The sequence below is a fragment of the Oncorhynchus gorbuscha genome, linkage group LG13 (assembly GCF_021184085.1).
Source record: "Oncorhynchus gorbuscha isolate QuinsamMale2020 ecotype Even-year linkage group LG13, OgorEven_v1.0, whole genome shotgun sequence".
In the NCBI taxonomy this organism is placed as follows: Eukaryota; Metazoa; Chordata; class Actinopteri; order Salmoniformes; family Salmonidae; genus Oncorhynchus; species Oncorhynchus gorbuscha.
The window spans coordinates 79,832,407-79,855,358 of NC_060185.1; the positions used below are offsets into that span (position 1 = coordinate 79,832,407).

Here is a 22,952-nt window from a genome sequence, read left to right on the forward strand (position 1 = left end):
CCCGTCCGCTTCTCAGTTTGGCAGCTGTGCTAGTGTGAGAGGGAGATGCCCGTCCGCTTCTCAGTTTGGCAGCTGTGCTAGTGTGAGAGGGAGATGCCCGTCCGCTTCTCAGTTTGGCAGCTGTGCTAGTGTGAGAGGGAGATGCCCGTCCGCTTCTCAGTTTGGCAGCTGTGCTAGTGTGAGAGGGAGATGCCCGTCCGCTTCTGCTTCTCAGTTTGGCAGCTGTGCTAGTGTGAGAGGGAGATGCCCGTCCGCTTCTGCTTCTCAGTTTGGCAGCTGTGCTAGTGTGAGGGAGATGCCCGTCCGCTTCTCAGTTTGGCATGTGCTAGTGTGAGAGGGAGATGCCCGTCCGCTTCTGCTTCTCAGTTTGGCAGCTGTGCTAGTGTGAGAGGGAGATGCCCGTCCGCTTCTGCTTCTCAGTTTGGCAGCTGTGCTAGTGTGAGAGGGAGATGCCCGTCCGCTTGCTTCTCAGTTTGGCAGCTGTGCTAGTGTGAGAGGGAGATGCCCGTCCGCTTCTCAGTTTGGCAGCTGTGCTAGTGTGAGAGGGAGATGCCCGTCCGCTTCTCAGTTTGGCAGCTGTGCTAGTGTGAGAGGGAGATGCCCGTCCGCTTCTCAGTTTGGCAGCTGTGCTAGTGTGAGAGGGAGATGCCCGTCCGCTTCTCAGTTTGGCAGCTGTGCTAGTGTGAGAGGGAGATGCCCGTCCGCTTCTCAGTTTGGCAGCTGTGCTAGTGTGAGAGGGAGATGCCCGTCCGCTTCTCAGTTTGGCAGCTGTGCTAGTGTGAGAGGGAGATGCCCGTCCGCTTCTCAGTTTGGCAGCTGTGCTAGTGTGAGAGGGAGATGCCCGTCCGCTTCTCAGTTTGGCAGCTGTGCTAGTGTGAGAGGGAGATGCCCGTCCGCTTCTCAGTTTGGCAGCTGTGCTAGTGTGAGAGGGAGATGCCCGTCCGCTTCTCAGTTTGGCAGCTGTGCTAGTGTGAGAGGGAGATGCCCGTCCGCTTCTCAGTTTGGCAGCTGTGCTAGTGTGAGAGGGAGATGCCCGTCCGCTTCTCAGTTTGGCAGCTGTGCTAGTGTGAGAGGGAAATGCCCGTCCTCTTCTCAGTTTGGCAGCTGTGCTAGTGTGAGAGGGAGATGCCCGTCCGCTTCTCAGTTTGGCAGCTGTGCTAGTGTGAGAGGGAGATGCCCGTCCGCTTTAACGCATCTTTTTTTCTGCAGTTTTCTCTGTCACACATGATGCAGTGTTGTTGTTCAGGCAGCAGATGATGCGCTGTCAGCCACTGACTTGTCATTCCAACTCACCATCACTCACGGCTGTCATAAAATAGACTCATGCTAGCCACAAGTTCTGACTGAGCTAAATTGTCGTGAAACGCATATATAGCGATGAGTTTCTCTCTTTCATACAAACTTATAACAAGGAGCGCCCCAATGACGGCCTGGGAGCAGTGGGTTAACTGCCTGTTCAGGGGCAGAATGACAGATTTGTACCTTGTCAGCTCTGGGATTTTCAACGATAGTGAATTACCTCAGAGCATTCGCTAGCGTCGCACAAATGTTTCTGGGAATTGAAACACAATTGTAACTAACTCGCCGTGATCACAGTGACGTTCCAGAATAACGTGTGCATAGAGTACCACAGTATGAGTCATAATACCCACAAAACCTAGCGGTCAAACAGGGAACTGGTCCCAATCGTTTTTCCATCATTCATTTGTCCGTTAGAGGATTTTATAAACACTTAAAATAAGGGATGTGTTTCTTGTAGGCTTACCCTGGCGTGACATTTTGATAACCAGGTAACATTATCTCGGGCACAATGACTTTTATCAATATATTCGCTTATATTTAACCCAAAAATGAAAAGCTGATTAGCTGCTAATGTGGGTATTAGGATCAGACCCTTTTTTTCTGTTTTAAATTGACACAATACCAGTTAGCCAAGGTGTCAGCTAGATATGACGTGCAGGAGCTTGCAGTAGACATATTTTGAACAGTGCACATTCATGGTTAAGTATTTAGAGCCCTTTGCGCATAGGCTATAAACTCAGACACCAAGCGGATCCACAAATGATCCCAACCTTTGCCCCAGTTGTTAATCAATCGGATGCAGCTGAGAAGAAGCAAAGCAATAAGTTGAATTTAGTGGAAACCTGCCTATTTGTAACAAGCATGAGCAGGTTTCATTGTTAGACTTTACTTAGACTGCAATACATGTTATTACACTGTAATTATGAGTTGTTACAGTTCACTACAATAGTTGTTACAGTGTAATTACACAAGTGAATACAGTACACTGTAATAAGGACCCCTTAAAGGAAGCGTTACCCAGTTGGTAATCGTTTTGGAGCAAAGTGATAGGTCTATATGAATTACAGTCAGTAGTATCTTTTCCTTTATTTATAACACTGATCAAAGATTATCTCCAAGTGTAAGGAAGCTCTCCGGTTTCAAGCATATTTGCAAAGACTAAACCACTAATATTGGAGCGGCATGTTCCGGGAAGGTTTCATAGAATTCATTAATATATGCATCATATCTAGACTTTTATTATTTTTTTAATAACTATTCTGATATTGGCTTCTGATATAAGTCTATCTAATTCCATCACTGCTGAGCTCGACCAACTGAGGGAGTTCAATGCCTCAGAGGAAATCTTGCAGTTTATCAGGCTTAGGACATATATCTAAATCTAAATTCTTATAAAACTCTGCGAAGGTTGGTGATATATCCTGGGGTCTTTTATAAAAGGGTGAATGAACATCATTTGATTTGACCTTTTCAATTACAGTAGATGCCTGTTTCCTTAAAAAGAAAGAAAGTGAACAACTTGCTCTTTTCCCATTCTCATAATAACATTGCTCTAGAAATTCGCTCGATCTCTTCGGTAAGCTGGGAGTCAAGAGCATTATGGGCCTCTTAATTGAGAGAGATTGTTGCTGTTTATGCATCGTTTCCAATCTCTGTCATCTTCCAATTTTCTGCGTAATTGCGGATGCATATGAAATAATACACCCTCTCAATACAGCCTTTGCCCCTTTCCACAGAACAGCAGGTGACACATCAGGTGTTTGGTTAAACTCTAAATACTGTTCAAATTCTGAATGAATAAACGGTCTAAATTCAGCTTCGGAGCAAAGTGAAGTATTCATTCACAATGTGGGGTGTGAACATCTCTCCAGATCCGACACAAAAGCCACTCCTCAGTAAAAGGCACCAAACAGCCCGCTTGGAAATTGCCAAAAGGCACCTAAGGTCTCTCAGACCATGAGAAACAAGATTCTCTGGTCTGATGAAACCAAGATTGGCCTGAATGCCAAGTGAGACATCTGGAGGAAACCTGGCACCATCCCTACGGTGAAGCATGGTGGTGGCAGCATCCTGCTGTGGGGATGTTTTTCAGCGGCAGGGACACTAGTCCGGATCGAGGGAAAGATGAATGAAGCAAAGTACAGAGAGATCCTGGGAGAAACTACCCAAATACAGGTGTGCCAAGCTTGTAGCGTCATAACCAAGAAGACTCAAGGCTGTAATCACTGCCAAAGCTGCTTCAACAAAGTACTGAGTAAAAGGGCTGAATACTTATGTAAATCTGATAATTCAGTACTTTATTTGTAATACATTTGCAAATGTCTAAAAACATGTTTTGTATTGTCATTATGATGTATTGTGTGTAGATTAATGAGGAGAAACTATTTTAAATAAAGTTTAGAATAAGGCTGTAAAGTAACAAAATGTGGAAAAAGTCAAGGGGTCTGAATACTTTCCAAATGCACTGTACATACATACAGTACCAGTCAAAAGTTTGGACACAGCAACTGATTCAAGGGTTTTTCTTTATTTTCACTATTTTCTACATTGTAGAATAATGGTTAAGACATCAAAACTATGAAATAACACATATGGAATCATGTAGTAAACAAAAAAGCATTAAAATTAAAAGGTATTTTCTATTTGAGATTCTTCAAAGTAGCCCATGTTTGTCTTGATGACAGCCTTGCACACTCTTGGCACTCTCTCAACTAGCTTCACCTGGAATGCTTTTCCAACAGTCTTGAAGGAGTTCCCACATATGCTAAGCACTTATTGGCTGCTTTTCCTTCACTTCTGCGGTCTAACTCATCCCAAACCATCTCATTTGGGTTGAGGTCGGGTGATTGTGGAGGCCAGGTCATCTGATGCAACACTCAATCACTCCATCTTGGTCAAATAGCCCTTACACAGCCTGGAGGTGTGTTGGGTCATTGTCCTGTTAAAAAACATATGATAGTCCCACTAAGTGTAAACCAGATGGGGAGACATATCGCTGCAGAATGCTGTGGTAGCCATGCTGGTTAAGTGTGCCTTGAATTCTAAATTAATCCCTGACAGTGTCACAAGCAAAGCACCCCCACACCATCACACCTCCTCTTCCATGTGTCACGGTGGGAACCACACATGCAGAGATCATCCGTTCACCTACTCTGCGTCTCACATGGCGGTTGGAACCAAAAATCTCAAATTTGGACTCGTCAGACCAAAGGACAGATTTCCACAGGTCTAATGTCCATTGCTCATGTTTCTTGGTCCAAGCAAATCTCTTATTATTATTAGTGTCCTTTAGTAGTGCTTTCTTTGCAACAATTAAACCATGAAGGCCTGATTCACACTGACTCTTCTGAATAGTTGAGATGTGTCTGTTACTTGAACTCTGTGAAGCGTTTATTTGGGCTGAATTCTGAGGTGCAGTTAACACTAATGACCTTATCCTCTGCAGCAGAGCTAACTCTGGGTCTTCCTTTTCTGTGGAGGTCCTCATAAGAGCCAGTTTCATCATAGCGCTTGATGGTTTTTGCTACTACACTTGAAGAAACTTTCAAAGTTCTTGAAATGTTCCGGATTGACTGACCTTCATGTCTTACAGTAATGGACTGTTGTTTCTCTTTGCTTATTTGAGCTGTTCTTGCCATAATATGGACTGGGTCTTTTACCAAATAGGGCTATCATCTGTATACCACCCCTACCTTGTCACAACCCAACTGATTGGCTAAAATGCATTAAGAAGGAAAGAAATTGCACAAATTCACTTTTAAGAAGGCACACCTGTTAATTGAAATGCATTCCAGGTGACTACCTCATGAAGCTGGTTGAGAAAATGCCAAGAGTGTGCAAAGCTGTCATCAAGTCAAACAGTCGCTACTTTGAAGAATCTAGGGTCACTACATGATTCCATATGTGTTATTTCATAGTTTTGATGTCTTAACTATTATTCTACAATGTAGAAACTAGTAAAAAATAAAGAAAAACCCTTGAATGAGTAGGTGTGTCCAAACTTTTGACTGGTACTGTACATGGCTTTAAAGTACATCGCATCTATGACAATTTTGTGCTGTGCGACCAGTACCTTTATTTTGGGAGCATCGAGCGACAAAAATGATTCAATAAACTTAATGCGTAACTATATTTATCCGCAACACTTCTCTTCACTGCTCAAAGAAGAAAGACTGATATACTGATTACAAATCATACTCAATCATTATGTTACAAATGTTGCTAATTAAATCAATCACACGCCAGGCTGTCACCCCCTGACCTTAGAGCTTTTCATGTCTCCATTTTGGTTTGGTCAGGGGGTGATTTGGGTGGGCATTCTATGTTCCTTTTTCTATGTTTTTTGTATTTCTTTGTTTTGGCCGGGTGTGGTTCTCAAATCAGGGACAGCTGTCTATTGTTGTCTCTGATTGGGACCCATACTTAGGTAGCTTTTTCCCACTGGGTTTTTGTGGGTAGTTGTTTTCTGTATAGTTTAGTTTCGTTTCCTTACGGAACTGTTAGTTTTCCTCTTTGTTATTTTTGTTCATGTTCTGATTAAATAAAATTATCATGAACATGTACTACACTGCACTTTGGTCCAGTCATTTACAGGAAGAGGATCGTTACACAGGCACTCATTCAATTATTTTCTGTGCAAACTTTCCCTCGCTAAGTAATTGCATTAGCTAGCAAGCTAGCTGGCAAGAACAACAATGAAACGCAGCAGAATGCAAATAAAATATACAATTTCAAACAAATGGCAGTACAATAAATAAACATTTTAGCAAAAGTGTAATACAGGAAGGCATCATTTTGTTTAATATTTGGAGAAGGGGGTGCAAGTCTATACATTGAGCGGTATAATAAGAGTCTGGTTGCAGCAGTTGTAATGTGTGTGTAGCATGAATGAATATATACACAGACAAACACACACACACACACACAGCCTTGTACAACTAACCTTGGGGGCCCAATTCAGTCCCATTCAAAATCATATTTTCCCTAACCCTAATCCTAACCATAACCCCAAAACCTAACCTTAATCCTAACCCTAAACCTAACCATAATCCCAAAACCTAACCCTAATCCTAACCATAACCCCAAAAGCTAACCATAATCCTAATCCTAACCCTAAACCTAACCATAACCCTAATCCTAACCATAACCCCAAAACCTAACCTTAATCCTAACCCTAAACCTAAACCTCACCATAACCCTAAACCGTAACCATAACCCCAAAACCTAACCCTAATCCTAATCCTAACCATAACCCCAAAAGCTAACCCTAATCCTAACCCTAAACCTAACCATAACCCTAATCCTAACCATAACCCCAAAACCTAACCTTAATCCTAACCCTAAACCTAACCATAGCTCCTGCAGTATGACACAACGTTTACTGGAAGAACCACTGTACCTTGACCTTCTCTAACTATATATGTGAGTGAGATGTTAGTAAAATCCCTGAACTAAGTGTTTTCGTCATTCTAGATTGCAGCCGGTAGCAACAAGAAGAAGTGCTGCGATGTGTGTGGACCCAAGAAGGACAGGAAAACACAGTACACATGCATCAAGTGCAAGGAATACATTTGCAACAAACACACAGTAAAACTCTGTCCCTCGTGTGGTGTGTAGACTGGCCTTAATTTGTGTTCAATGAGCCTCATTTATCATTTCCATAAAATACTGTATGTAAAATGTGTCCTTCCAATTTGTTCAATTCAAAGCAATAAACTTCAAGTGATGAAAACCTTGTTTCATTTATATTTGTTCAAGATAAACATGATTTATTCCACCCATGTCTTGATTATTTTGCTTACAAAAATCACATTATCAAAAAACGAATAGCGCTTTTGTTGATAAATGTGATCTAGCAGAGGTAAATGGCAAATATTAACCATGTGTGCTGTCTATATATTGCTTGTAATTGATATAAATCAACATGTAAGTATGAAGTATTTTAACGTAAATTGTTATTGGTGTATTGTTTAAAAAAACCAATACTGTTGTGGGTCCATCAGACCCGCGAACATTGGGGGAATAACAAAAACATGAACACCACACAAGGCTTTCGCAGTCCACAGTAAGGACCATCTCCATTGTGTCCACTGTCAGACGGAGTTAGAGAAGCTCTCTGGGAGATAATGATGATCCCCAATGGACTCCAGTTGAATAATTATCCAAAATCCTTGATATGTGGTGCTAGCTGCCTGGTCAGCCAGCTAGCAACAAGGGTTCATCCTCAAACATGGCATTTTCCATCATGCATGGCTTGCTAACTACTGACCCTCTTAATCAATCATTATTCACGATTCATTCAGGATGTTGAAGTATTCAGGAAAGTATTCTATTCTTATTTACAGTAAAAGTGACTACAAAATGACACAATAGATAATTTACCATTAATTTATATTGGGCTCAAAATAACCTGAATCAACCAAAATGAACTGCAAATGCATCTAACAAGTTTGTAGTCACAAGCTTGATATAGTCATTGCGGTCCAAATCCAAAACTTTTGACAACTTTGTCAAATCAAATCAGGTTTTTTTGATCACATTCAGATGGTTAGCAGATGTTATTGCGAGTGTAGCTAAATGCTTATGCTTCTAGATCTGACAGTGCAGCAGTATCCAACAGGTAATATCTAACAAATCCACAACAAAACCTAATACACACAATCCAGTAAAGGAATTGGATAAGAATATATATAAAGTATAAAATATATGGATGAGCAGTGACAGACTTGCGAAAGTATTCACCCCCTTGGCATTTTTCCTATTTTGTTGCCTTACAACCTGAAATTAAAATGGATTTTTGGGGGGTTTGTATCATTTGATTTACACAACATTCCTACCACTTTGAAGATGCAAAATATTTTTATTGTGAAACAAACAAGAAATAAGATTAAAAAAACAGAATTTGAGCGTGCATAACTATTCAACCCCCCAAAGTCAATACATTGTAGAGACACCTTTTGCAGCAATTATAGCTGCAAGTCTCTTGGGATATGTCTCTATAAGCTTGGCACATGTAGCCACTGGGATTTCTGCCCATTCCTCAAGGCAAATCTGCACCAGCTCCTTCAAATTGGATGGGTTCCACTGATGTATAGCAATCTTTAAGGCACACCACATATTCTCAATTTGATTGAGGTCTGGGCTTTGACTAGGCCATTTCAAGACATTTAACTGTTTCCTCTTAAACCACTCGAGTGTTGCTTTAGTAGTATGCCTAGGGTCATTGTCCTGCTGGAAGGTGAACCTCCGTCCCGGTCTCAAATCTCTAGAAGACTGAAACAGGTTTCCCTCAAGAATTTCCCTGTATTTAGCACCATCCGCCATTCCTGAAATTCTGACCAGTTTCCCAGTCCCTACCGATGAAAAACATCCCCACAGCGTGACGCTGCCACCACCATGCTTCACTGTGAGGATGATATTCTTGGGTGATGAGAGGTGTTGGGGTTGTGCCAGACATAGCGTTTTCCTTGATGGCCAAAAAGCTACATTTTAGTCTCATCTGACCAGAGTACCTTCTTCCGTATGTTTGGGGAGTCTCCCACATGCCTTTTTTCTTTAAGCAATGGCTTTTTCTCGTCTGTAAAGCCCAGCTCTGTGGAGTGTACGGCTTAAAGTGGTCCTATGGACAGATACTCCAATCACCGCTGTGAAGCTTTGCAGCTCTTTCAGGGTTTATCTTTGGTCTCTTTGTTGCCTCTCTGATTAATGCCCTCCTTGCCTGGCCCGTGAGGTTTGATGGGCGGCCCTCTCTTGGCTGGTTTGTTGTGGTGCCATATTCTTTCCATTTAAAAAAAATGGATTTAATGGTGCCCTGTGGGATGTTCAAAGTTTTGGATATTTTTTCTAACCCAACCCTGATCTGTACTTCTCCACAACTTTGTCCCTGACCTGTTTGGAGAGCTCCTTGGTCTTTATGGTGCAGCTTTTAATTTTTTATTTATTTCCACTTTATTTAACCAGATAAGCTAGTTGAGAACAAGTTCAAATCAAAATCAAATGTATTTATTTATATAGCCCTTCGTACATCAGCTGATATCTCAAAGTGCTGTACAGAAACCCAGCCAAAAACCCCAAACAGCAAGCAATGCAGGTGTAGAAGCACGGTGGCTAGGAAAAACTCCCTAGAAAGGCCAAAACCTAGGAAGAAACCTAGAGAGGAACCAGGCTATGTGGGGTGGCCAGTCCTCTTCTGGCTGTGCCGGGTGGAGATTATAACAGAACATGGCCAAGATGTTCAAATGTTCATAAATGACCAGCATGGTCGAATAATAATAAGGCAGAACAGTTGAAACTGGAGCAGCAGCACAGTCAGGTGGACTGGGGACAGCAAGGAGTCATCATGTCAGGTAGTCCTGGGGCACGGACCTAGGGCTCAGGTCCTCCGAGAGAAAGAAAGAGAGAATTAGAGAGAGCATATGTGGTGTGGCCAGTCCTCTTCTGGCTGTGCCGGGTGGAGATTATAACAGAACATGGCCAAGATGTTCAAATGTTCATAAATGACCAGCCATTGACCAGCCATTGACCATTGACCAGCATGGTTTTTTTAGTGCTTTATCCGGGTAGCAGGAAAGCAGAGCATTGCAGTAGTCTAACCTAGAAGTGACAAAAGCATGGATTCATTTTTCTGCATCATTTTTGGACAGAAAGTTTCTGATTTTTGCAATATTACGTAGATGGGCAAAATCTGTCCTCGAAATGGTCTTGATATGTTCTTCAAAATAGAGATCAGGGTCCAGAGTAACGCCGAGGTCCTTCACAGTTTTATTTGAGATGACTGTACAACCATTAAGATTAATTGTCAGATTCAACAGAAGATCTCTTTGTTTCTTGGGACCTAGAACAAGCATATCTGTTTTGTCCGAGTTTAATAGTAGAAAGTTTGCAGCCGTCCACTTCCTTATGTCTGAAACACATGCTTCTAGCGAGGGCAATTTTGGGGCTTCACCATGTTTCATTGAAATGTACAGCTGTGTGTCATCCGCATAGCAGTGAAAGTTAACATTATGTTTTTGAATAACATCCCCAAGAGGTAAAATATATAGTGAAAACAATAGTGGTCCTAAAACGGAACCTTGAGGAACACCGAAATTTACAATTGATTTGTCAGAGGTCAAACCATTCACAGAGACAAACTGATATTTATTTACAACTGTGACCTGGCCAAGATAAAGCAAAGCAGTTCGACACAAACAACAACTCAGTTACACATGGAATAAACAAGCGTACAGTCAATAACACAAGAAAGAAAGTCTATATACAGTGTGTACAAATGGCATGAGGAGGCAAGGCAATAAATATGCCATAGTAGCGAAGTAATTACAATTTAGAAAATTAACACTGGAGTGATAGATGAGCATATGGTTATGTGCAAAGTAAAAATACTGGTGTGCAAAAGAGCAGAAAAGTACATTAAAAAAAATATGGGGATGAGGTAGGTAGATTGGATGGGCTATTTACAGATGGGCTATGTACAGCTGCAGCAATCGGTTAGCTGCTCAGATAGCTGATGTTTAAAGTTAGTGAGGGAAATATAAGTCTCCAGCTTCAGCAATTTTCGAAATTCGTTGCAGTCATTGGCAGCAGAGAACTGAAAGGAAGGCAGCCAAAGGAGGTGTTGGCTTTGGGGATGACCAGTGAGATATACCTGCTGGAGCGCGTGCTACAGCGTGGAATCTGATTGGTCAGACCAGCGTTGGAAAGACCTAAGCATGGGTGCTTATTGTTTTAGTTTCTGCCTATAGGAGGGGAGCAACAAGATGGAGTCATGGTCAGATTTGCCAAAAGGAGGGCGGGGAAGAGCCTTGTATGCATCGTGGAAGTTAGAGTAGCAGTGGTCGAGTGTGTTTCTCGCTTGTGTACTGCAATCGATATGCTGATATGCTGAATTTAGGTAGCCTTGGTCTCAGATTAGCTTTGTTAAAATCCCCAGCTACAACAAATGCATCCTCAGGATATATGGTTTCCAGTTTGTGTACAATCCAGTGAAGTTCCTTGATGGCCATCTTTGTATCCGCTTGCGGGGGGATATACACGGCTGTGACAATAACCGAGGAGAGTTCTCTTGGGAGATAATACGGCCGGTGTTTGATTGTGTGGAATTCTAGGTCAGGTGAAAAAAAGGACTTGAGTTATTGTATGTTGTTACAATTACACCATGAGTCATTAATCATGAAACATACACCCCCGTCCTTCTTCTTACCAGAGAGATGTTTGTTCCTGTCGGCGTGATGCACTGAAAATCCCGTTGGCTGTATGGACTTCGACAGCATGTCCCCAGCTCGCCATGTCACAAACAAAGTATGTTGCGATTCCGGATATCTCTTTGGAAAACAACTCTTGCCTTACTTTCGTCAACTTTGTTAACTAGGGACTGGATATTAGGGAGAAATATACTCGGAAGCGGTGGGGGGGTGCGTGCATCCAAAGCCTCACTAGAAGACCGCTCCGGCACCCTCTCCTCCGACGCCGTTGTTTTGGGTCAGCCTCTGGAATCAGTTCAAATGCCCTGGGAGGTGCAGAGAAAGGATCCGCTTTGGGAAAGTCGTATTTCTGGTCGTAGTGCTGGTTGTGCTGGTAAATTGACATCTCTCTGATGTCCAATAGTTCTTCCCGGGTGTATGTAATAACACTTAAGGTTTTCTGGGTTGACAATGTAAGAAATAATACATTAAAAAAGGACTTGGTCCTAAGGACTTGAAGCGAAGCTGCCATCTCTATCGGCGCCATCTTTTCAGATGTTTATAAGAATCTTTAGGGGTGTCAATAATTTTGACCCTAACTTGAGAATAAAAATAACTTGTTAACCAAAATCTTTCTCTGAGCAATTGTATAAGTATAAACTTTCATTTTTTTAGCAAACAATTCTCAGTATTTGAATTATACAATTTTATACAGTCATTATTGCTCATCTTTATCAAGGGTGTCAATCCATTTGGAACCCACTGTATACATTATGACTCCACAAGTGAATTATTGGAACTTTATGGTGTGTATTTTACGATGAACAACAAAGATGTATATGATGTGTGCCACAATGATCAGCACCGTTGGATGTTGTGGGGGGTCTGGTTATCCATACCAAACATACAAACTCATACGAACATATGATGCTAGACTCATCAAAGAAGCTGTCTTACGCTGACACCTAGTGGACTGAGACGAAACTGTCTTACACTGACAGAGGACTGGGTTGAAACTGAAACCACAGAAAAGACATCACCAGCATCACACACACACACACACACACACGAGTGTAAACCATTTTTTTTTATTAACGCACAACTTATTGTAGAATGATAATTATAAATGCACAACTGTCATTTGCACGTATTTGATTTAATACCATTCCATTAATTTCCCAGCCATTAAAAATGAGCCCGTCCTCACCATTTCTCCATTCACCAACCTCCACTGATCAAAGTTCAACAGTTAATGTGCTCCAGACGGAACCATTGAAAACCTGATAGTAAACACAGTATCATCAACTTCCATCACTTTAACAGATACTATGTGCCATTGTTCTCTGATGCACAGTGTGGTGGTTACCCTCCCAGGCAGTGTACTGTGGGGGAATATATCAGTGGAACGTGGGGCCATTGGAGCCAAATAACAGCTCAAGCCTGGAGCCCATCCACAGCCCATTCACTTAGTCATGCTCTACTGTAATGTTGGCGACCAGCGGTGGCGGTGAGCAACGCTTCTAAGACGAGGAGGATAGCAGAATAATGCCCCAGACGGCTTCATGAGGCATGGCCAGCCAAATGACATTCATTGGGCGCCAAATGGTCTCGCTTAACCCTCGGCAAGGTCAGTTATGGCAACATATGGGTGGGTTTGTGGGTAAAACTTTTGAAGCTCCATTCAGACAATAGCAGAGATGATGCTGTGACAATGGCAGAGAGAGGGAGTACCCCTGGTCTATGGCGTACAGAAAGGAACAGTTAGATTTGCAATATGGATGCAACCGGCCTCACCTCTATTTCACACTTTCAACAACACCACCCCATTGCTCCCACACCCTAACCGTGCCTCACCTCTATTTCACACTCTCAACAACAACACCCCATTGCTCCCACACCCTAACCGGCCTCACCTCTATTTCACACTCTCAGCAACACCACCCCATTGCTCCCACACCCTAACCGGCCTCACCTCTACTTCACACTCTCAGCAACACCAACCCATTGCTCCCACACCCTAACCGGCCTCACCTCTACTTCACACTCTCAGCAACACCAACCCATTGCTCCCACACCCTAACCGGCCTCACCTCTACTTCACACTCTCAGCAACACCAACCCATTGCTCCCACACCCTAACCGGCCTCACCTCTACTTCACACTCTCAGCAACACCAACCCATTGCTCCCACACCCTAACCGGCCTCACCTCTACTTCACACTCTCAGCAACACCAACCCATTGCTCCCACACCCTAACCCGCCTCACCTCTACTTCACACTCTCAGCAACACCAACCCATTGCTCCCACACCCTAACCGGCCTCACCTCTACTTCACACTCTCAGCAACACCAACCCATTGCTCCCACACCCTAACCGGCCTCACCTCTACTTCACACTCTCAGCAACACCAACCCATTTCTCCCACACCCTAACTGGCCTCACCTCTATTTCACACTCTCAACAACACCACCCCATTGCTGTCATCTACAGCCCACCATCTAGCGCTCTGCAGAGGCGACTAAAACTAGGCCCCTCCATGTGAAATGGAAGGGGAAGGCTTTCTGAAGGCTATTACCTAGGCTGCATGGTGCTTTCTCCACAGCCCCTCAAACTTACGGGGGGGAATGACAATGGTCAGCTTTGCCGAGTCAGACAGAGCATTAACGACAGGAGCTGGGAAGAAATGGCTTTGACACTACAGGCACCTCGACCCTGGCCCGAAGAGGAACAGTAAACACCAGGGAAATTAGGGAAAGAGACAGCTACGCATTTCATCACAGAAAGGGAGCTCATATCTCAGAGGTGGAACAGAATATCCCATCGTATCGCCACAACTTGGGCGGTGAATTACAAAACACAGGAGTAGGAGCAAAGAATAGCAAAGTATACTTGAATAAGTGCCCACAATGTCGGAGGGAGAGCTTTCATTAATGCTTAACACAGAGCAAATGGCCAAGGCTCAGCATGACAAGGGAGCCATTCCACCCAGGTAATGGGTGAAAACAAAAGAGCCAATTGAAAGCTCATTATGGCGTCAAAATTTACGAGGTCGCTTAAGGGAACTAGCGACTAAATGAGACCTTGCTGCAACACTCGCTGCAGCACTAAAATGCAGTTGAGTAACAACCAACCGCTCATTCTAACGTCACACTTCAGATGAGAAAATGTATTAATCCAGGGGCTAACCTAGCTAATCAATTATTTATTTATTTATTTATCTACTAGGAGGGCTGCTTTCTCAGAGCAGCTATGCCGTGTTGATTGTCTCAGTGATACAGTAGCTAGAGAAGGGAATGCTGGGCAATGGAGCGTGAAAAGAGGGCCTAAGGCGCTGCTCAGAACAACTACATAATGTTTCAGAATACATTTACAGAGCCTCTTCAGGATCCTGATTCCTACCAAGTGCTCTATACCACTCCCAGTCCCCATGCATTAATTAACTGTCAAGTTGACTCATTTAAGTTTAATCCACACTTAAGTCTTGGTCACAAAACCAAGGTGAGAGATTCTCAAATCAAATCAAAGTTAATTTGTCACATGCCCTGAATAAAATAAGGGATATATACCTTACAATGAAATGCTTACTTACAAGCCCTATCCAACAGTGCAATTTTTAAGTAAAAAAATAGGTATTAGGTGAACAATAGATAAGTAAAGAAATAAAAACAACTGTAAAAAGACAGTGAAAATAACAGCAGCGAGGCTATATACAGTTGCGATGCTATAACAGTAGCGAGGCTATATACAGGCACCGGTTAGTCAGGCTAATTGAGGTAATATGTACATGAATGTATCGTTAAAGTGCCTATACATAGATGATAAAAAGAGAGTTGCAGCAGCGTAAAAGAGGGGTTGGAGGGTGAGGGGTGGCGGGTGGCTGGACACAATGCAGATAGTCCAAGTAGTAATGTGCGGGGGCACCAGTTATCAAATCAAATTGTATTAGTCACATGCGTCGAATACAACAGGTGAAATACTTACTTACGAGCCCCTAACCAACAATGCAGTTTCAAAAAATACAGATACGAATAAGAGGTAAAAGTAACAAGTAATTAAAGAGCAGCAGTGAAATAACAATAGCGACACTATATACAGGGGGGGTTCCGATACAGAGTCAATGTGCGGGGGCATCGGTTAGTTGAGGTAGTATGTACATATAGGTAGAGTTATTAAAGTGACTATGCATAGATAACAACAGAGAGTAGCAGTGGTGTAAAGAGGGGTGAGAGGGGCCACAGCAAATAGTCTGGGTAGCCATTTGACTAGATGTTCAGGAGTCTTATGGCTTGGGGGTAGAAGCTGTTTAGAAGCCTCTTGGACCTAGACTTGGCACTCCGGTACCGCTTGTTGTGCGGTCAGTGTGGCAGATGTGTTGCTACATACCCTCACCATTTAGCTCATCTGGTAGGCTTGTGTAACTGGGCATCTCGCAGCTGTGCTTCCCTTTGTAGTCTGTAATAGTTTGCAGGCCCTGACACATAACACGAGCGTCGGAGCCAGTGTAGTACGAGTCGATCTTAGTCCTGTATTGGCGCTTTGCCCGTTTGATGGTTCGTCAGAGGGCATTGCAGGATTTCTTACAAGCTTCCGGGTTAGTGTCCCGCACCTTGAAAGCAGCAGCTCTACCCTTTAGCTCAGTTGGAATGTTGCCTGTAATCCATGGCTTCTGGTTGGGGTATGTATGTACAGTCACTGTGGGAACAACGTCCTCAATGCACTTATTGATAAAGCCAGAGACTGATGTGGTCCTCAATGCCATCGGATGAATCCCAGAACATATTCCAGTCTGTGCCAGCAAAACAATCCTGTACATTAGCATCTGCTTCATCTGATCACTTTTTTATAGACCGAGTCACAGGTGCTTCCTGCTTTAATTTTTGCTTGTAAGCTGGAATCAGAATTATGGTCATGTTATGGTCATGTTGCCAAATGGAGGGTGAGGGAGAGCTTTGTACGTGTCCCTGTGTGTGGAGTAAAGGTGATCTAGAATTGCTTTCCCCTCTGGTTGCAAATTTAACATGTTGATAGAAATGAAGTAAAACTGATTTAAGTTTTCCTGCATTTAAGTCCCCAGTCACTTGGACCGCCGCCTCTGGGTGATCGGTTTCCTGTTTGCTTATTTCCTTATACAGCTGACTGAGTGCAGTCTCAGTGCCAGCAGCCATCTGTGGTGGGAAATAAACATAAAAAACTCTCTTGACAAATAGTGTGGTCTACAGCTTATCATTAGAAACTCTACTTCAGACGTGCAAAATCTAGAGACTTCCTTAGATTTCTTGCACCAGCTGTTGTTTACAAATATGCACAGCTGTCTTACCGGAGTGTGGTGTTCTATCTAGCAGTGCTGTTCTATCTGCTGTTTTTGATGTCCCGTTGGTAGGACATTTGTGATCGTACCTTGTCTAATTTATTGTCCAATGATTGTGCGTTGGCAAGTAATACTGATGGTAAGGGCAGATTTCCCACTCGCTATCGGCAGATCCTTACGAGGCACCCCGCTCTGTGTCCTCTGTACCTGCGTCTATTTCTCTTGCCAACGAAGGAGATTTTGGCCTTGTCGGGTGTCTGAAGTACTTCTTGTGCGTCCTGCTTGTTGAAGAAAAAATCTTTGTCTACTCTGAGGTGAGAGATCGCTGTCGTGATATCCATAAGCTCTTTTACACCATATGATACGGTGGCAGAAACATTATGTACAAAATAATGTTCAAATAACGCGGAAACCCCCCCACATAATAGCACAATTGGTTAGGCGCCCTTAAAGTGGCTTCCACTTCTTCCGGCACCATTTGTTTACATTTCAGCGACTCATGGTTGTCACAGTTCTGTGAAGTCAAAAGCAAAATGGTCGTTACTCATAGAAATGTTGAGAGTAATGTGGAGTCAGTGTTCTTTTGCCACCTCACTTACACCACCTACATAACAAAAAACCTGTCGTCAAACAGCTAGAAGCAGGAAGCTGAACGATGCATCGTCATTTCATATTCCATTGAAGTGTAACTGGTGGGTATGCAGGCTTTTGCTTCAGCCCTACACAAATACACCCGATTCAGCCAAGTAAGGTCCTTTGGAGCAGGTGATAAGTAGATTCTGATTATGTTTTGATGAACAACTAAGTGAGATTCATAAAGACATAGATCTGTGTTCCCTGATTCAATTAGTGAAAGCACTCTTGAAGTATGGAAAAAATATTCTACACATGTGAAGAGGCGGTGAGTGAATGAGGAAGTTCTTGGGGACATTAATTGATTGGAGAGTGCTTCAGAGTGGGGACACTGACAGAATCCATTATTATAGAGCACCTGCCTACCCAAAAATTCACTTGCGATGCCACCGCCGCCTTAACTCAAACCCAATTTAGCGATCAAACAATAACCCCGACAAATAAATACAAAATTAATTCACCGTTTCAATACTGTGCTTGTCATATCGGTGTGCTCGAAATATGTAATTACCCAATGTCTACCGGTTGCTTGACTGAAAATGGCGCTGACTGACTGCATCCTCAGGCAGATTATGTTCCAAGGATGCTGGCTGACAAAAGGTGACAGTGCTTAGGGCTATTTGCAAACCAATTACTCAAGTGGACAGGCAAACTACACATTTGAGGGCTCAGCTACACCATACTGCATGTTAAATAGAGGAAACATTTGGCACTGTGGCACCATGACGGCTCAACAGTCAGGACAGACAGGTTCTATAGCTGCTGCTCCTCATTGGTGTATACAGAACATCTTTCTTGACTGACTGCTCTGTGTATCAGGTTGAGGTTACAGTACATATTTATTGACTGACTGCTAGGTGTATGAGTCGATGGATAACTGACTGCTTCATCCTTTGAAATGTTCTCAGTTGAGCCTTGGATAGACATGGTTCAAGTCTGGTATAAGCAAGAGCCACGATCCTGGGGGTAACTTCCTCTCAGAAGTCAAAAGTTTGTCTTCTGTTTGTCTCTATGGTGATATGGTCATGTATGTGTGAAGGCCTACTGTATCATTCTCCTTAAACTAGAATATGGTATCCATATTAGGAGAGCCTCGGTCTACCTAGGTGCACAAATCTAGCTTCCTTTCTTGTGCTATAGTGTCACCTAGTGTCACCTAGTGGCCACCGTGTGCCACAGCCTACATTGCTTCATCCATTGCGTTGCAGGAAATCTAGTGACTTGAATAATATATGAAGTTATTAATAACTTGAATGTTATTTTGAAAAAAAGTGTTCTAAATTCCAGAGAAAAGAGTAGTACCGCATCAGAACATGGAGTAATAATAGAACCAATAGTACGTAGATGATTTATTAACCACTTCCCATCAACATTTCAAGTCACTCGATTTTCTGTGACGCAATGCATCAAGTGATATAGTCACGGTGGCCACTAGGTGACACTAACACAAGGAAGGAAGCAACTTTGTTCACCTAGGAAGATTAATGCCCTGGGCCTGCCCCAGGCGGACCGGGTTAGCATTTTGAAACCGGGCTGCCCACTGGGGGTGAGCTGGGTGCAAGCACATAGGTAATGAGTAAGGATTCAGTGTTTTGGTTTAGAAAAAGCGTATATCGCTTTACCTTTCCTTCCCAAGGAAACTATTTTGGAAATTGTAACTTATATTTTATCCACGTTTTATGTTTCTGAACGATTCATCATGGCCCGGTGATACTCGATTTCAGCCAGGCATTCCTCCCTCACCTCTTTTGCCCGGTGACGTGATGGACCATAGCTCAGTAAACCCCGGTTCAGTCTAACTGAACATTGATAAGGTAGGATTAGTATTACATGTAATGAGGAATAGTTCTAATGAAAGGGATTATATACACTTGAATAAATACTGCGTGGTAAAGGCTCACTACTTCAGAGGAAGAAAGGCAGAGAGAACTTCTTATTTCGTCCACTTGGTGGCAGAACCTGCTCAATAGATGATCCATGTAACCATGGAGTGGCAGCCTCAGGTCTTGTGTCTTCCAGATAACCTCCAGGAGAACAACAAAACAAGAGGCAGCTATGTAAAATGTTAGAGAATTCTCCATATTTGACTCAAGGCTTATTGAGGTCACATACACTAATGCGCACGCACACACGTACACACCATTAAACAAACACAACTTTGAGTACACAAACGCACACCCACATTTGTTTGCTGAATGCTGACAAATTGTTTGCCTTCAGCAACTGTCAATATATCACATTTCTATGGTAAGTTAAAATTGAGAGCAACTATTGTTGAAAACACATATTCCCCCCTCCATTCAACATAAACGTTTTATGGTCTGTACAACATCATTGGCAGTACCTTTATTCACATGTATTTAGTCACTGAGGCTATTTTATGTTCCAAATGGCACACTATTCTCTATTTGGTGCACTACTTTTGACCAGGGTCCATAAGGATCCGATTGGGATGTAGCTACTGTGTTCTCAACAGCACCATTAGTTGACGTTGACAACAAATGACTGACGATTAAGTCACAGCAACACAGCATTGAATCAAGAGCATCAACATATGTCATGGCAGCTCAATTGGAATCCTGAGTATTACAACAAATACATGTCATTTATTTGAAATTTGTGCAGGATGAAATCTCTTGATGAACCATCTCATTTTCAAGAATGTCCAAATACACACTGTTCAAACATAGAGGTGGTGCAGAACATAGAAAGAAATTAATTCTAGTTCTGTGGAGCAGAGGGCGATTTTGGAGGAATAGCCAAAACGATGGCACAGCATCCAACGGTGTAACAATTTGGCGGTTAGCCCATGGCATGTTTTGCCAGCATTTCGGATGTACAGTATGTATGATGACGGTGTTGGCCGTCACACACTGAGTAGCATTGTATCGTCCATCTGTCCCTGTTGTTAATTATTTTGTAGCCAAACGCATGGCCTCCTTCCATTGACAACATTTACTCACACAGAAAAAATTGCCTGCTATTTCCCTTGCTTCGTCCACCAGTATGGTAGTATACAGTAAACCTGGCGACCTTAACAAGCACCTGTATGATGAAAGACGGTCTGAGACACGCGCGTGTGGAGCTTGGGGGAAGAAGGAACATGCACTCTCCTCTTCGTGTAACTAACTTGGCCCAAGCTGCGCAGTGAAGGAGAGAGAAGTAGTGTGAAATCTTAACAGGCGGCTCGACTGCTCCAGGCTGCATGTGTGTGTATGTTTGTTTACAAATGGAGTCTAACAGAGTGCTCTAGAAGTAGGAGTGGCCCACTTATTTCTGAGGGAACCTCCAGTGCTGTGCCTCCTGGCCTGCCCGGTTCCTGTAACTACATGGCACAATTCGCCTTCTCACTGTAGGACAGCATTCAAGAGACCAAAAGTCTCACTGTGGGACAGCGTTCAAAAGGCCAAAAGTCTCACTGTGGGACAGCATTCAAGAGACCAAAAGTCTCACTGTGGGACAGCGTTCAAAAGGCCAAAAGTCTCACTGTGGGACAGCATTCAAGAGACCAAAAGTCTCACTGTGGGACAGCGTTCAAAAGGCCAAAAGTCTCACTGTGGGACAGCGTTCAAAAGGCCAAATGTCTCACTGTGGGAAAGCGTTCAAAAGGCCAAAAGTCTCACTGTGGGACAGCATTCAAGAGACCAAAAGTCTCACTGTGGGACAGCGTTCAAAAGGCCAAATGTCTCACTGTGGGACAGCGTTCAAAAGGCCAAAAGTCTCACTGTGGGACAGCGTTCAAAAGGCCAAAAGTCTCACTGTGGGATAGCATTCAAGAGACCAAAAGTCTCACTGTGGGACAGCGTTCAAAAGGCCAAAAGTCTCACTGTGGGGCAGCGTTCAAAAGGCCAAAAGTCTCACTGTGGGACAGCGTTCAAAAGGCCAAAAGTCTCACTGTGGGACAGCGTTCAAAAGGCCAAAAGTCTCACTGTGGGACAGCGTTCAAAAGGCCAAATGTCTCACTGTGGGACAGCGTTCAAAAGGCCAAAAGTCTCACTGTGGGACAGCGTTCAAAAGGCCAAAAGTCTCACTGTGGGATAGCATTCAAGAGACCAAAAGTCTCACTGTGGGACAGCGTTCAAAAGGCCAAAAGTCTCACTGTGGGGCAGCGTTCAAAAGGCCAAAAGTCTCACTGTGGGACAGCGTTCAAAAGGCCAAAAGTCTCACTGTGGGACAGCGTTCAAAAGGCCAAAAGTCTCACTGTGGGACAGCGTTCAAAAGGCCAAAAGTATCACTGTGGGATAGCTGTGTTCGAAAACTCATACTAACTGTACTGTTTATGACAAATTGAGTATGTAGTAGCTTATTGGTCATAGTATTGATATAGTTAGTATGCCAATAGTTCCCGCATGTCATACTAAATTCGTCAAAATATGAAGGCTAGGTTTCAAAGTAGACAGCCTTCAGCCCTAAACCCTCAAGCCTAAACCCTCAGGCCTAAACCCTCAGCCCTAAACCCTCAGCCCTATACCCTCAGCCCTAAACCCTCAGGCCTATGCTCTTGGGGGATATTTGTCGTCGGTCCAAATGATTAGCCAAGCAAGGGAAGTTTGCAACGTAAGCCCCTCAGTCCTCGTTTTTAATGGAGTTGCGAGTGTACAATTATGTTCACTTTGGGGCCTGAAACACCCCAACATTCAATTTGCGATGATTGTACATCCACTAAGATAAGTCCGCCAAAACTTAAAACCTCAACGTCAATATGGAGTCAACGTATACTGTAGATCTTACTATTGTGTTATTGACTGTACGTTTGTTTATCCCATGTGTAACTCTGTGTTGTTTTTGTCGCACTGCTTTGCTTTATCCTGGTCAGGTCGCAGTTGTAAATGAGAACTTGTTCTCAACTGGCCTACCTGGTTAAATAAAGGTGAAATAAATCAAATGAAAATAAATCAAATAAAACTGGTGCCATATTTAAATAAGCAGCTGGAGTGAAAAAAGAGTTAACATGGCTGGGATACATGCCAATTTTTCTATTTTTTCTTACGCACATTTATATAATCGGCCAAGATTGTGATGCTCCCAAGTGCATATTTAGTTGGGGTTGTCAGTTTCACAACAGGAGGCGATGGCATCTGTAGTTGCCTGGGGCAACCTGATCCGTTCCTTGGCAGGCCTCATCTAAGTAAAGTGAGGCAGGCAGCACCAGCCATGCAATGTTACATCAGACCAAAATGTTTACTTAACAAGTGTGTCTTACAATGCCCTTGGTCATGGTTTGAGGCCCGCTATAGACCTGGTTTGGAAATCAATATGTTGCCAACATAGAACCCATGGGGAAGGAAGAAGGTACGAAAAGAAAACTATTTCATACATTAATAAAACACGTTCATAAATGGAAATGGGTCCAATGATTTTGAAACTTAGAGGGGATTCATATTCCCTATCTCTCTCTCTCTCTCTCTCTCTCTCTCTACTCAAAGCTGCTCATGGGCATAAAGTGTGTGTGGTGTGTGTGATAGAGAGATAGCTTTGAATGTTTTCTCCCCATGCTATCTTATCAGAATAACCTGCATTTTAATGCCC

The 22,952-nt window shown here is 43.1% G+C and overlaps 1 protein-coding gene across 1 annotated transcript in view; it reads left to right on the forward strand.

The window, feature by feature from the left end:
• Positions 1–14,388: 14,388 nt before the first annotated feature.
• Positions 14,389–22,952, forward strand: part of LOC123992369 (keratin-associated protein 16-1-like) — a 35,627-nt gene continuing 27,063 nt past the window's right edge. The window contains exon 1 of the mRNA XM_046293513.1: positions 14,389–14,471. Coding sequence (XP_046149469.1) covers positions 14,389–14,471 — 83 coding nt within the window. The remainder of the gene's footprint in view (positions 14,472–22,952) is intronic.